The sequence below is a fragment of the Orycteropus afer genome, unplaced genomic scaffold (assembly GCF_000298275.1).
Source record: "Orycteropus afer afer isolate SDZICR_OR568_19922 unplaced genomic scaffold, OryAfe1.0 scaffold00184, whole genome shotgun sequence".
Taxonomy (NCBI): domain Eukaryota; kingdom Metazoa; phylum Chordata; class Mammalia; order Tubulidentata; family Orycteropodidae; genus Orycteropus; species Orycteropus afer.
In genome coordinates, this window is record NW_006921771.1 from 4,585,203 (window position 1) to 4,599,523 (window position 14,321).

General features: G+C 37.8%; 1 protein-coding gene across 1 annotated transcript in view; it reads right to left on the bottom strand.

Moving 5' to 3' along the window:
• The window catches only part of SLC9C1 (solute carrier family 9 member C1), a 173,010-nt gene extending 165,983 nt beyond the window's left edge, over window positions 1-7,027 (bottom strand). The window contains exons 1-2 of the mRNA XM_007947443.1: window positions 6,988-7,027; window positions 5,558-5,658 (exon numbers count right to left, since the gene is read on the bottom strand). Coding sequence (XP_007945634.1) covers window positions 5,558-5,647 — 90 coding nt within the window. The 5' untranslated portion in view covers window positions 5,648-5,658; window positions 6,988-7,027. The remainder of the gene's footprint in view (window positions 1-5,557; window positions 5,659-6,987) is intronic.
• Between the last annotated feature and the right edge of the window lie 7,294 nt (window positions 7,028-14,321).

Here is a 14,321-nt window from a genome sequence, read left to right on the forward strand (position 1 = left end):
ATTTATATATACCTTGTAATACTTTGACTATAGCTGTAGTTTATCTTTCTTCTTACTTCCAACTCCAGGAAAGAGGTTGAATTTATTTCTCTTGGTTCTAAGCCAGGCAGACTTAGAGACTGGCCTCTACTTTCATGGAAAACACCTAACTGAGGCAATAGATGGGTTCAATATCAATTTTTTTTTGCTACTAGAGTCCTGTATCAGTAGCCCAAATTCTCTTTGGGCTCCTATTTTGTTTCCATTCTGTTCTTTGCCTGAGCTTTAAAATTCTACTTAAATACTCACTGGTCAAGCAGACTCTCTGTACTTGTTTATGCAGTCATTTTGAATTGCCTACTGAGTTTCATCATCACTCATCTGTCAGTTTGTTGTACTGTGGGGGCTTGCATGTTGCTGTGAGGCTGGAGGCTATGTCATTGGTGACTCAAATATCATCAGGGTCACCCATAGTGGACAGATTTCAGCAGAGCTTCCAGACTAAGATAGACTGAATGGGGTAAGAAGAAGGATGGGGTAATTCACTTCTGAAAAAATTGGCCATTGCAAACCTATTAATAGCAGTGAAACACTATCTAATAGTGCCAGAAGATGAGCACCTCAAGTTGGAAGGCACTTAAAATACAACTGGGGAAGAGCTACCTCCTCAAAGTAGAGTTGATCTTGATGACATGGATGGAATAAAGCTTTTGGGACCTTCTTTTGCAAATGGGCCCTGACTCAAAATGAGAAGAAACAGCTAAAAATATTCATTAATAATCACAACCCAGAATGTATGAAATATGAATCTAGGAAAATTGGAAATGGTCAAAAATGAAATGGAATGGATAAAGATTGGTATCTTGGGTGGTAGTGATCTGAAATGGACTGGTATCGGCCATTTTGAATGGGACAATCATATAATCTACTATGTCAGGAATGACAAGTTGAAGAGGTGTGGTATTGCATTAATCGTCAAAAAGAATGTTTCAAGACCTATCCTGAAGCACAATGCTGTCAGTGATAGGATAATATCCATATGCCTACAAGGAAGACCAATTAATACTACTATTATTCAAATTTACCAACTACTAAGGCAAAGGATGAAGAAATTGAAGAGTTTTACTATCTTCTATAGTCTGAAATTGACCAAACATGCAATTAAGATGTTTTGATTATTACTGATGATTGGAATGACAACATTCAAAACAAAGAAGAATCATCAATAGTTAGCAACTATGGCCTTGGTAAGAGAAATGATGCCAGAGATCACATGATAGAATTTTGCAAGACCAATGACTTATTCATTGCAAATACCCTTTTTCAAAAACATAAGCAGCAGCTATAAACAAATGCATAAACAAATCTGTCATGGAGGAAGTGCAGCCGGAATGCTCCTTAGAAGCGAGAATGGCTAGACTTTGTCTCACCTACTTTGGTCATATTGTCAGAAGGGACCATTCTCTAGAGAAGGATATCATGCTTGGTAGAGTGGAAGGTCAATGAAAAAGAGGAAGGTCCTTAATAAGGTGGAGTGACACTGTGGCTGCAACAATGGGCTCAGGTATAGCAAGGTTGTGAGACTGGCACAGGACTGGGAAGTCTTTTGTTCAGCTGTACATAGGGTCACTATGAGTCTGAGATAACTTGATAGCACTTAACAACAACAACAACAAACAGCAGCTATACATGTGGATCTCACCAGATGGAATATACAGGAATTAAACTGACTACATCTGTGGAAAGAAGTAATAAAGAAGCTCAATGTCATCAGTCAAACAAGGCCAGGAGGTGACTATTAATTGCCTATATGCAAGTTCAGGTTGAAGCTGAAGAAAATTAGAACAAGTCCATGAGAGCTAAAACACAACCTTGATTATAATCCACCTGAATTTAGAAATCATCTTAAAAACAGATTTGATGCAATGAACACCAATGACTGAAGACCAGATGAGTTGTGGGATGGCATCAATAACATCATACATGAAGAAAGCAAAAGGTTATTAAAAAGACAGGAAGAGAAGAAAAGACCAAAATGAATGTCAGAAGAGACTCTGAAACTTGCTCTTGAATGGAGAGTAGCTAAAGCAAATGGAAGAAATGATGAAATAAAAGAGCTGAACAGAAGATTTCAAAGGGCAGTTCAAGGAGACAAAGTGAAGTAATCTAATGAATTGTGCAAAGACCTGGAGTTAAAAAACCAAAAGAGAAAACATGCTCAGCATTTCTCAAGCTGAATAAAATGAAGGAAAAATTCTAGCCTCAAGTTGCAAGTTGAGGATTCTTTTGGCAAAATATTGAAGAAAATGGAAGCATCAAAAGAAGATGGAAGGAATACACAGTCACTGTAGCAAAAAGAACAACACTGAGCTGGTTCAGGAGGTAATATATGATAAAAAACCAATGGTACTGAAAAAGAAATCTAAGCTGCACTGAGAGAAGTAGTGAAAAACAAGGCTCCAGGAACTGATAGAATACCCAGTGAGATGTTTCAATAAATGGATGCAGTGTCAGAGGTGCTTACTGGTTTATGCTAAGAAATTTGGAAGAGAGTTAACTGGCCAGCCAACTAGAAGAAATTGATATCTGTGCCATTCCAAAGAAAAGTGATGCAACAGAATGTGGAAATTATTGAACAATATCATTAATATACCAATGGTACTGAAGGAAGAAGTCGAAGCAGCACTGAAGGAAGTGGTGAAAAACAAGGCTCCAGGAGTTGACAGGATACCCATTGAGATATTTCAACAAAGGGATGCAATGCTGGAGGCACTCACTCAGCTATGCCAGGAGATTTGGAAGACAGCTACCTGGCCAACTGATGGAAAAAAAAAAATCCATATTTATACCCATTTCAGAGAAATGTGTAAATTATCAAACAATATCATTAATATCTCATGCAAGTAAAATCTTACTGAAGATAATTCAAAAATGGTTGCAGCAGTATATTGACAGAGAACTTCCAGAGGTGCAGGCTGGATTCAGAAGAGGATGTGGAGTGAAGGATATCATTGCTGATGTCAGATGGATCTTGACTCAAAGTAAAGAATACTAGAAAGATGTTTACTTGTGTTTTATTGACTATGCAAAAGCATTAGATTTTGTGGATCCTAACAAATTATGGATAACATTGAGAAGAATGGGAATTCCTGAACACTTAACTGTGCTTATGAAGAACCTGTACATAGACCAGGTTCAAACAGAACAAGGGGATATTGCATGGTTTAAAATCAAGAAGAGAGTGTGTCAGGGTTGTATCCTTTTACCATTCTTATTCAATCTGTAGGCTGAGCAAATAACCTGAGAAGCTGGACTATATGAAGAAGAATGTGGCATCAGGATTGAAGGAAGGTTAATTAACAACCTACTATGACACAACTTTGCTTACTGAGAGTGAGGATGACTTGAGACACTTACTGATGAAGATTGAAGAATACAGTCTGCAGTATGGATTACATCTCAATATAAAGATAACAAAAATCTCCACAACTGAACCTAGAAGCAGCATCATGATACATGGAGAAAAGATTGAAGTTGTCAAAAACTTCATATTACTTGGTTCTGCAATCAACACCAATGGAAGCAACAGTCAAGATCTTGGATGACATATAGCACTGGGAAAATCTGCTGTAAAAGACCTGTTTCAAGTGCTGAAGAGCAAAGATGTCTCCCTGAGGAAGATGGTGCCCCTGACACAAGCCATGGTATTTTCAATCGCCTCATATTCATGTAAGAGCTGGGCAATGAATAAGGAAGATGGAAGAAAAGTCAATACTTTTGAGTTGTGGTGCTGGTGAAGAATGCTTGAAGTACAATGGACTGCTAAAAGACCTAACAAATCTGTCCTGAAAGAACTGCAGCTGTAATGCTCCTTGGTAGTGAGAACGGCCAGACTTTGTCTCACCTACTTTGGTCATGTTGTAAGAAGAGACCACTCCCTGGAGAAGGATATCATGCTTGGTAAAGTGGAGAGTCAATGAAAGAGGGGAAGGCCCTCAACAAGATGGACTGACATAGTGGCTACAACAATGGGCTCAGGTATAGCAGGAATTGTGGAGCTGGCACAGGACCGAGCAGTGTTTTGTTCTGCTGTCACTATGATTTGCAAACAACTTGATGGCACCTAACAACAACAATAAAAATCATTAATATCATATGCAAGTAAAATTTTGCTGAAGATAATTTAAAAACAGTTGCATCAATATATTGACAAGGAACTTCCAGAAATTCAAACTGGGTTCACAAGTGGATGTGGAACTAGAGATGTCATTGCTGATGTCAGAAGGATATTGGCTGAAAGCAAGGTATATCAGAAAGATGTGTTTACCTGTGTTTTATTGACTATGCAAAGACATTTGACTCTGTGAATAATAACAACTTATGGATAACATTGAGGAGAGTGGGAATTCCAGACACTTAATTGTGCTCTTGAGTCATCTGTATATAGATAGAATAAGAGGCTGTTGTTCGAATAGAACAAGGGGATACTGCATAGTTTAAACTCAGGAAGACTGTGCATCAGGGTTGTATTCTTTCACTATACTTATTCAATCTGTATGCTGAGCAAATGATCTGGGAACCTGGACAATACAAAGAAGAATATGATATCAGATTGGAGAAAGACTCATTAAGAACCTGTGATGTGCAGATATCACAACCTGCTTGCTGAAAATGAAGATGACTTGAAGAATTTACTGATGAAGATCAAGGACTACAGTCTTCAATATGGATTACACCACAACATAAAGAAAAAAATTCTCATAACTGGACCAATAAGCAACATCACAATAAATGGTGAAGAGATTGAAGTTGTCTGTGAATTCATTTTAGTTAGATCTGCAATCAACACCCATGGAAGCAGCAGTCAAGAAATCAGATGTCATATTGCACCGGACAAATCTACTGCAAAAGACCTCTTTAAAGTGTTAAGGAGCAAAGATGTCACTTTGAAGACTAAGGTGCACTTAATTGTCTCATATGCATATGAAAGCTGTACAATGAATGAAGAGTGAAGAATTGTTGATGCCTTTGAATTGTGGTGTTGGAGAAGAATAATTAAATACCATGGACTGCCAGAAGAATAAACCAATCAGTCCTGGAAGAAGTACAGCCAGAATGCTCCTTAAAAGTGAGAATGGCCAGACTTCATCTTACCTGTTTTGATCATGCTGTCAGAAGGGACCAATCCCTGGAGAAGGATATCTTGCTTAGTAAAGTAGAGCATTAGCAAAAAAGGGGAAGATTCTCAACAAGATGAATTGACAAAGTGGCTGCACCAACATGTTTGAGCACAGCAAGGATTGTGAAGATGGTGCGTGACTGGGCAGTGTTTTGTTCTTTTGTACATAGGGTTGCTATGAGTAAGCGCCAACTCGATGTCACCTGTTTAGCCAGATTGCAGATCTTTCAGGCCTAGTTGCTTTTCCTAAACATCTGATCTCATATCATCTGCACTATAAGTGTCTATCAACTAGCAGAGCATTGAGGGAAGGATTATTTTTGCAAATTTTCTCATGCTACTGTTATATCTATGTGAATCTTAGATATAGGGCAAAATATCCACATTCAGTATACACACCTGGAATGATGCAAAACTTAGTATTTCAAAACCGCATCCAAATAAAGATAATATTACAGGGAGTGGAATAGGAAAATCTTTCAAGTGCATGTTCAAAAATGCTGCAAAAAAATTTGTCGTTACTGAAAGGCAATGAAAAATCACATTTATAGAACTTTTATATGATATGATTCCTTAATACTGATGACTGTGAGATCCTGTTCCACTACTCACTTATCATCATCTTGTGATTGATACCCTTCTTCATATTTCAGCATATAGCATTGCTGTAACTGTTAATCCACCAGGTTTCTGTCATCTCCTCTATGATATATCTAATCTCCTTAGATTTTTAAACTAAATATTCCTAACAATAACTGGCTCTTGGGTTACTCTACTGAAATATTTGTACAAACTATAAATCAAGGATTAGTTTCTTTAGCAACTTTGTAATGAGAGGCTAACAGATAAATTTAATAATGCTTCTTGGCTATTTCCCATGACAATAAGGAACTAGCTATAATAATTTGCCCAATGAGGAAAAATAGTTATCTATTACAGACTAGAAAGCCCATAAAGACTATTTAGCTAATATTTTACATTGCTATCATAATACAATAAGCAATAGCATAGCATTTCCTTCCATTTAAATTTTTCTGCTTTTAGTGATACAATCTTCAATAAGGTCAAAGAAAGGACAAAAGAGTGCATGATTTCTTTTCTTTTCTTCTTGTAAGAACTAGGTAAATTTATCATATGGACAAAAATCTCTGTGACATTCAATCCAGGTAGGTTAAAAAGTAACCCAACTACCCAAAAGACACATCACTTTGAAAATTCTTTGACCAAGTGAAAAAAAAAAAAAAAAAAAGATGTGAGATATCTACCTTAAAAATATGAATCAAACTATAGTTGTCAATAACTGATATAACAATGAAACTCCCAACACCTTGATTTTCTGCTTATCTGCTATAGTTGTCCCCATCATTTAAATCTAATTGTGACTTACCAAATAAGGTGTGACTAGTCTGAACTCTGGTGATACAATGCCTAAGGCCTTTGACTCATAACCAGAAGGCTGGTAGATCAAACCCACCAGCCACTACTTGGAAGGAAGATTGAGCAATCTACTTCCATAGTGATATCGCCTGGGAAACCCAAGGAGGGGTTGGTATGAGTGGGATCCAACTTGAAGGCAATGAGTTTTAAACTTTGAACTCAGTGGAGAAAAAGAGCATATAAATTAGATTCTATTGTTTCTTCTCAGTGGCAGATTATTATCGAGTTAATCTGATTGTAAATCATGGGGCAAAGGTGTGAATTCAGGAAAAAAATATGATTTCCTATTGTTGTTAATTCCTATAATTGTATTCAGTGGCATTTCCATGATATAGATCTTTAAAAAAAAAAAAAAAAAAAAAAAACTCAAATGAAAAGAGAGTTACACTTACCTCCAATTGTACAGATCAAAGACAATATTAGAATAATTTTAGGAAGACCTGGAGGATTAATAAATTTCCATTTCCTGAGAGGGTGCAACCACATCTTAGTAAGTGTTTTGCTCTTCCTGGTGGTATTAGAAACGACATCATCTACGTCCATCGTGTTATTTCTTACAATCAGTCTTGAATCTGCCTTATAATTGTCTGTAAAAACTCAGATAGGATTAAAGGGACATAATATTTGTCTTCTGATTGCCTTCTAATACTTTTCTTTTTAGAAAAGATTAGCAGCATAGATTTCCCCTTTATTTCTAATAGTAGTTTAGGACCTTTTAAAATTAGGGATAAGTCCCCCTTCAGCATAGGCACAAATAGTTGAGCAATGGGCTACTAACTGAAAGGCTGGCAATTCAAACACACCCAGAGATTCCTTAGAAACAATCAGCTTCTGAAAGGTCACAGTCATGAAAACTCTATGGAACACAGTTCTATTCTGGAACACATGGGATCGCCATGAATTGGAATTGATTCAAGGGCAATGGATTTATTTCCCATTCCATGATGCTTTCAATTTAAAAGAAATGGAAAAGGCACAACTTCAAGTGGCACAGATTACTCAGTGTCACCTTGTGTTCTCTTACAAAGTAAATAACTGCTCAGCTATTATCCACCTTGCATCTATCCAACTATCTGGAAGAAGAGTTCTTTATCTAACCGGTCACCAGCCATTGGGACCACAAACTGTGCATATCACTTAACTCTATAGATGGACAAATAGTTGGTTTACCCTCACTTAACTGAGCCTCTGGAAGTATGTTCTGGCGGCTGGTCCAAAATAAGGAGGAATAGCATGATCTTTTTTGTTGATTATCCAGATAGAAATTAATTGACCACAATGATATTCAATCATAGCTTTCTTTTACCTCATTTTGGGGCACTCACTGCCAAGTTTTTTTCATTTACATATTCATACAACAAGAGCATAAGAATATTAAAACCAAAATGACTTAAACATTGGAGGTGTTAAATGTTCTCTCATTATTACTTCTTGGAAAAGGGCCTTGGTGTGCCTTGGTTTGAAGTAATAGATAATAGCCCCAGATGGTAAATTTCACCTGGTTCCCACGTGTCGTAGTTATGTAAAACTGTTGTAATAGAAATAGCACAAGTGTGTGGCTTTAAAGAATAGAAATTTATTTTTTCAGTTAAGAGGCTAGAAGTCCAAATTCAGGGTGCCAACTCTAGGGAAATACTTCCTCTCTCTATTGGCTCTGGGGGAAGGTCCTTGTTTATTTTCTGCTTTTGGTCATCTGTTCCTTGGCCATCTTCATGTGGCATGACATCTATCCTCCACTTTCTCTTCTTGCTTACTTAATCTGTTCTTTTATATCTCAAAAGACATTAATTTAAGGTACAACCTACATTAATACAGCCTCATTAATATAACAAAGAAAATCCATTCCCAAATGTTATTATTAAGAGTTAGGATTTACAACACTTATTTTTTGGGGATACAATTCAATCCATAATACCATGAAAAGAAAAAATTTGTATCAATGTCTTAAACTTGATACACAGGATTTTATAGATTCTGTTTCTCATTGCAATGGCTGAGTACTTTCTAGTTACCACTATTGGCATCTCATCTATGTGCCTGGCAACCATTTAGTCATTATTAAATTTCCTTTCATAATCCAGGAATATCTTTGTTCAGTTTCTAATATATAGACTTCTGTATTTTTGTATACTCTTTTCTTATCATACAAACAAAATTGTGAAAGAGAAAAATGAAATAAATGCTTACTATGAACACTTTTGAAATAAATATATAAATAATCATTTCAAAAGCACAAAAAATGTTACCCTCACTCACCCTTACATAGTTATATTTCATTCTGTTTTCCACTTGATATTACTGTATATTGCCAGTATTAAAAAGTCATTTATAATGGATGAAACATGTTAGCTGCAAAGTAAAAGTGCAGACCCTGTGGTCTGGACATAAAGGTCCAATAAGCTGATTCTTGTAGATTGAAAGATTTCTGGGCAACTTACTTCAACTCTGTTGGCCTCAGTTTCACAATCTGTATAATTTTCTAGCCTGTGTCATCTCTCTCCTGATAGTTATTCTTTTTATCTGGAATCACTTGGGGGCAATGAAAATTCCAATGCTTGGGTCTCATCCCCTGAGATTCTGGTTAATTCAGTCTGAAGTGCAGGCTGGGCTTCCCAGGTAAATTTAACCTGTAGCCATAGTTAGAAACCTCTGTGATCTACCCAATTTAAAGGCAACATGGCTAACTTTGTAGTCTCAAAGCCAACTTCTTTTCTCTAGGTCATGTTTTACGAGAAAAGGGTGTCAATGCCCTTCAGCCAAAGGCTACTACAAGGAACATATCTGTAGTTCACAAGTTGGGTTTACTATTTGTTGCATTGAGAAAAACCACTCACCAGGAAGAACCATGAGTGTCTCAATAAGGGAGTTCTAGAAAGAACCTATTGTATGATCTCACTTTGGCTGGGAAATTTTGCAGAGGGACAAAGAAAGTGGAAGTTCACTCTAGATTGCATACTGTCAGAAAACAAAACAAATCTATGACTGTGCATCTTTATAAATCTTATCTATAATGAGGGTCAATTAGATTGATGATAAAGCTATAGTGAGTAAAGAAACAGCAATCACTCATTTTGGTCTAGAGGACGGGCATGTGTTATCTTATGGATTGCATGATAACCTTGTTTTCTGTCTCACTTTATCATGATCTGAAAGTGACTTTGTCTGATGTTGATTGCTATGGATTCAATTGTGTCCCCCCAAATGTTTGTTGATATCCTAACCCCTGTACCAGTAAATATTTTGTTTGGAAATAGAGGGTTTTCATTTATTGTGGTTGAGGTCATACCAATGTAGGTGGGGATAATAAACCTAATCACTTGAGTTACAAAAGGATCAGAATACACACAGAGACATACAGGGGGAAGAGAAAACAGACAATGAATACAGATACAGCTAAAAACCCAGGAAAGTCAAGGATTTCTATAAAGATTTCCATAAAGATTGTTGTTACTGTTGTGTGTGTTCTCCAGTTATTTCTGACTCATAGCAACCCTATATGAGAGCAGAACTGCCCAGTCCATAAAGATTACAGCCAACAAATCCCTATGGAGCAGTTCTACTCTCTGCTACATGGGGTCACCATGAGTCGGAATTGACTTGACAGCAACAGGTATAGGTACTAGAAACTGATATGGACATGGAAGATCTTATCCCAGAGGTAGATTCTGAACTGAGACTTCTAGTCTTCTGAACTGTGAGAAAATACATATCCATTATTAAAAGTCACCCACTTGTGCTATTTTTATTATGGCAAGACAAGTTAACTAAGACATTGATCTTCTGTTTTATTGTTTATGATTAATAGAAGAACGGCATGGCCTAGCTTTGAGCATTTTACCGGCTGTGTTAACACAGAATGTGACCTGGCTATGAGTGTCACACCAGTTCCTTATGTCAGGGGATGCTTTGCTTTCCCCATCAAGATGGTGAGTTCCTTAACCTTCCCTTAATATATCAAGGACTAGGTTTTTTTTGTTGCTGTTGTTGTTGTTTAATTTTTATTGTGATTTGGGTGTAAGTTTACAGAGCAAATTCTCTTTCCATACAGCAGCTCACATACACTTTGTCTCATGACATTGACTGGAATTTCCCACAATGTAACAGCTCTGCTCCCACTTCCTCCCCATAGTGACCTCTTTCCTGTGTCCTTCCCTCCCATGCACTCCTGCCCCCCCCCCAGCTGTCTTCCTGTCCATACACATTCCTTCTATTCTCCCATAATTGATCTCTCCAAGGAAGGTATCTACCTAATGTAAATATTCAGCTCACATGCCTGTCTTTTGTTTGACTGGAAGCCATGGGAGTAGGTTCAATTCCAGACCTGAAGGGCAGCTAGGGGCCATAATCTCAGTGGTTCCATCAGGCTTATCAGACCAGCAAACCTGGTCCTTTTTTTTTTTAATGATTTTGAGTTTTGTTCCACATTGTTCTCCCACTCTGTCCAGGATCTCCTACATAGAGCCCCTTCTGAGTGGTTGACAGTGGTAGCAGGACACCTCTGGTTCTTCTGGTCTCATAGTCATATAGGCTGAGGACAGTATGGTCTACCAGTCCCTTGGACTAATTGTTTCCATGCATCTTTGGTTTTCTTCATTCTTCTTTGCTCTGGACGTGAGAGACCCGTTGCTGCATCTAGAAAGCCGCTTGCAAGGTTTTAAGATCCCAGTCGCTACTCACCAAAGCAGGATGTGGAACAATGTTTTTGTGTAGTATGTTATGCCAATTGAGCTTGGTGTCCCCTGAAACTATGGTCCCAAGCCAACAGGTCCAACAGCTTGCTGCCTCTGGGTAACTGGCTGTGGGCAAAAAGTGACTACAAACTTGTCCCTTGTCAGCTCTACTATATATCTGGGAATTCTTACAGAACATACAAATACACTTGTAGAAACAATGTCTTCCAACCTTATACATGGTCATGGGCACACTCCCTCCTGCATAGACATACCTAATAGTTAACAAGGGTTAGGGTTCTTGATAACAATATAAGTGATAGAGCAGAACGAGTTCAGCTATGCCTCTAAAACAGAGATTCTCAAACTAGGCTGCACATTGGAATGACGTGGGGAGTTTTGAAAAAATACTGATGCCTGGGTGCCACCCACAGAGGTTAGTTTAATTGGTCTAGGATGCAATGTGGGCACTGGGAATTTAAAAAACCTTCCCAGTGATTCTACTAAGCAGCCATGGAAGAATATTTCTAGAGGCAGTCCCTGTCATTATGGAAGCATATTTTAATTAGCTGGTGATAGTTGCTCTTAGTTAACATCAAACTATTCAGGAAAAAACTATCAATGTTATCTCTTTAACTTGTGTCATTGTTACTCTATGACTAATGATCCTGGAGCATTTGGGTTTGACCAATGAGGAAAACTATTTTCTACATCATGGTTACACATTCCTATTTGCTTTCAAAATTTAGGATAGTTGAGAGGTCTCTTGTTTGCCAGAGAAAAAGCAGAGCTACAGATCCCTATAAGTATTTTATCTCATTTCTAAAATTACTTATTTGAAAACTTGAACAAGTATTTATAATTTCAACTCTAATAAGTTGCTTTCTTAAATAAATAAAATTATTCCATTTTGACTGCCTTGAACTTGATATATATGATCAAGTTCAACAGAGTTTCATTATCTGGCTATGAATATGTAGCAGATACTGTTTGGCTTCCTCAATCTCTACTCCAAACTCTCTTAATGGATCTTTTACTAATAATCCTCTAGCTTAATACTTTTAAATGGATGGGTAAAGAAGTAGCAGTGACAGATTTTCAATTCAATTAAAATTCTTCCTCAGCTTAAATTGACTTCTGAAAGCTTTGGATATCTTTATTTTTCATTAAGGAAAAAAAAAATCTGCTTCTCTTAAAATTACCATTCTCTAAGTTAATTTATCAGTAGATTACCTAATGTTTCAATTCCCTTTGTATGTAGAGGTAATTAAAGACTGCCCTCTCAAAAATGATATGTAGATTTATCCTCAATAGTCAATCAACCTTGAAAAATTCTTTGGCTCAAAGAATGAATTCACGTAAATTCATTCTGCCCCTGAAAAAAAAAAAATATATATATATATATAGACACACATACACACACACACATATATGTATATATACATGTATATATACATATATATATATATGTGTATGTCTCTCTCTCTCTCTCTCTCTCTCTCTCTCTCTCTCTCTATATATATATATACATATTTCCTTTTAATTGCTGCACTTTGAAGGAATTAGATGACAAACGTGTTCAAAAGAAGACACTGTGCTGGACTTCTTCATGTTTCCTGGTTTGTTACATATAAACAACTGAGGTTGGGTTGTCTTTTCAGTGAACTCTTCTACCACTCACACCAGTAGTCATCTTACTCACTGATTCAGAAGGTGGGTGGGTGATCTATCGTGTTCCTAATGTCTCTCCACTCCGAATGAGCCTTTCCTCCATACACCTGAGGAGATTCACAGCATCAGTGTTCTTTCCTCTGAGACTTGACTTTTCACTGCCTCATTAAGCCCAAAAGAATGTGTGCCAGGTGAATAGTTTGGGAAGAGTTGATATAAGGAGCATAATAGAGAGGGGCAGGTCCTTGGGTGGCACAAAGGATAAAGTGCTCTACTGATAGCCAAAATGTTGGCATTTTGCACCCTCCTGAGATGCCTCAAAAGACAGACCTGAAGATCTGCTTCCAAAAGTTCACAGCTTTGAAAACCCTATGGAGCACAGTCTTATTCTGATATACATGGAGTCATCATGGGTCGGAATCAGCTCAATAACAGTGGAGAAAAGCAGGAGCTAAAGAGCAGAAATTCAAACTGAGAGTCAGGTTGATCTTTGGGAAAATCATGGCTTGACTTCCAAAGGGAAGGTGGAAAATGCAAGAAGAAAAGATTAAATCTATAGCTGGAATGCTTTGAGGGTATTTGTTCTTCTCAGAGGCAGGCTGAGGGAGAAGGTACCAGTGGATACAGTCAACATCCTGAAGGGGAAACCAGGGGAGGGCTCACCATTCAGAGCTCAGGAGGCATCTTCCCTGTGAGAACAGGAGACCAGCTATTCTATTCATTCAGAACCACCAAGACCAACTGCAACCTCACTGACAGTTATTTGTCACATGCCCCACCCTGGTCTGCAGTCATTGGCTTCAGGTTCAGAATTCCTGACCTGATTGGCTGATTATATATAGTCCCAGAAGGTGCTACAGGGCTCATTGCCCCTGTATACCTAAGGCAGTTTTTGAAATCTTAATCTATGTGGTGCTTTTATATATATTTTTTTTTAATAAAGAATGAAAAAGAAACCTCCAGAAATTGTATTATTTATATTAATTTAAAGCTTTCAGGGACACCCAGAGTAGCAGGCCAGAAGAGCAGGAGAAAGGGGATAAAAGCCTTGAACCTGGATAGAAGAGCAGTCAGCCTCAGGGATACAGGTGAGGAGAGACAACTCAGGGACCCCCGAAGATGCAGGCCAGAAGAGCAGGAGAAAGGGGATTAAAAGCCAGGAAGCCAGACAGAGGAACAGTCAGCCAGGTGGGGGCGACATGAGAGGTCTCCAACAGCAGGACAAACTTGTCTGTCGGTTTGTCCCACTGTGGTTACATATAGACGTGAGTTTTGAGGCTGAGCCTCTGGTGTTTAAAACCCAGAGAGATGCACCTGGTGCACAGGTAACAGCCCAGCTTATAGACTGAGACAGACTAGGAAGAAGGAAGAGGCCGTCCACTTCT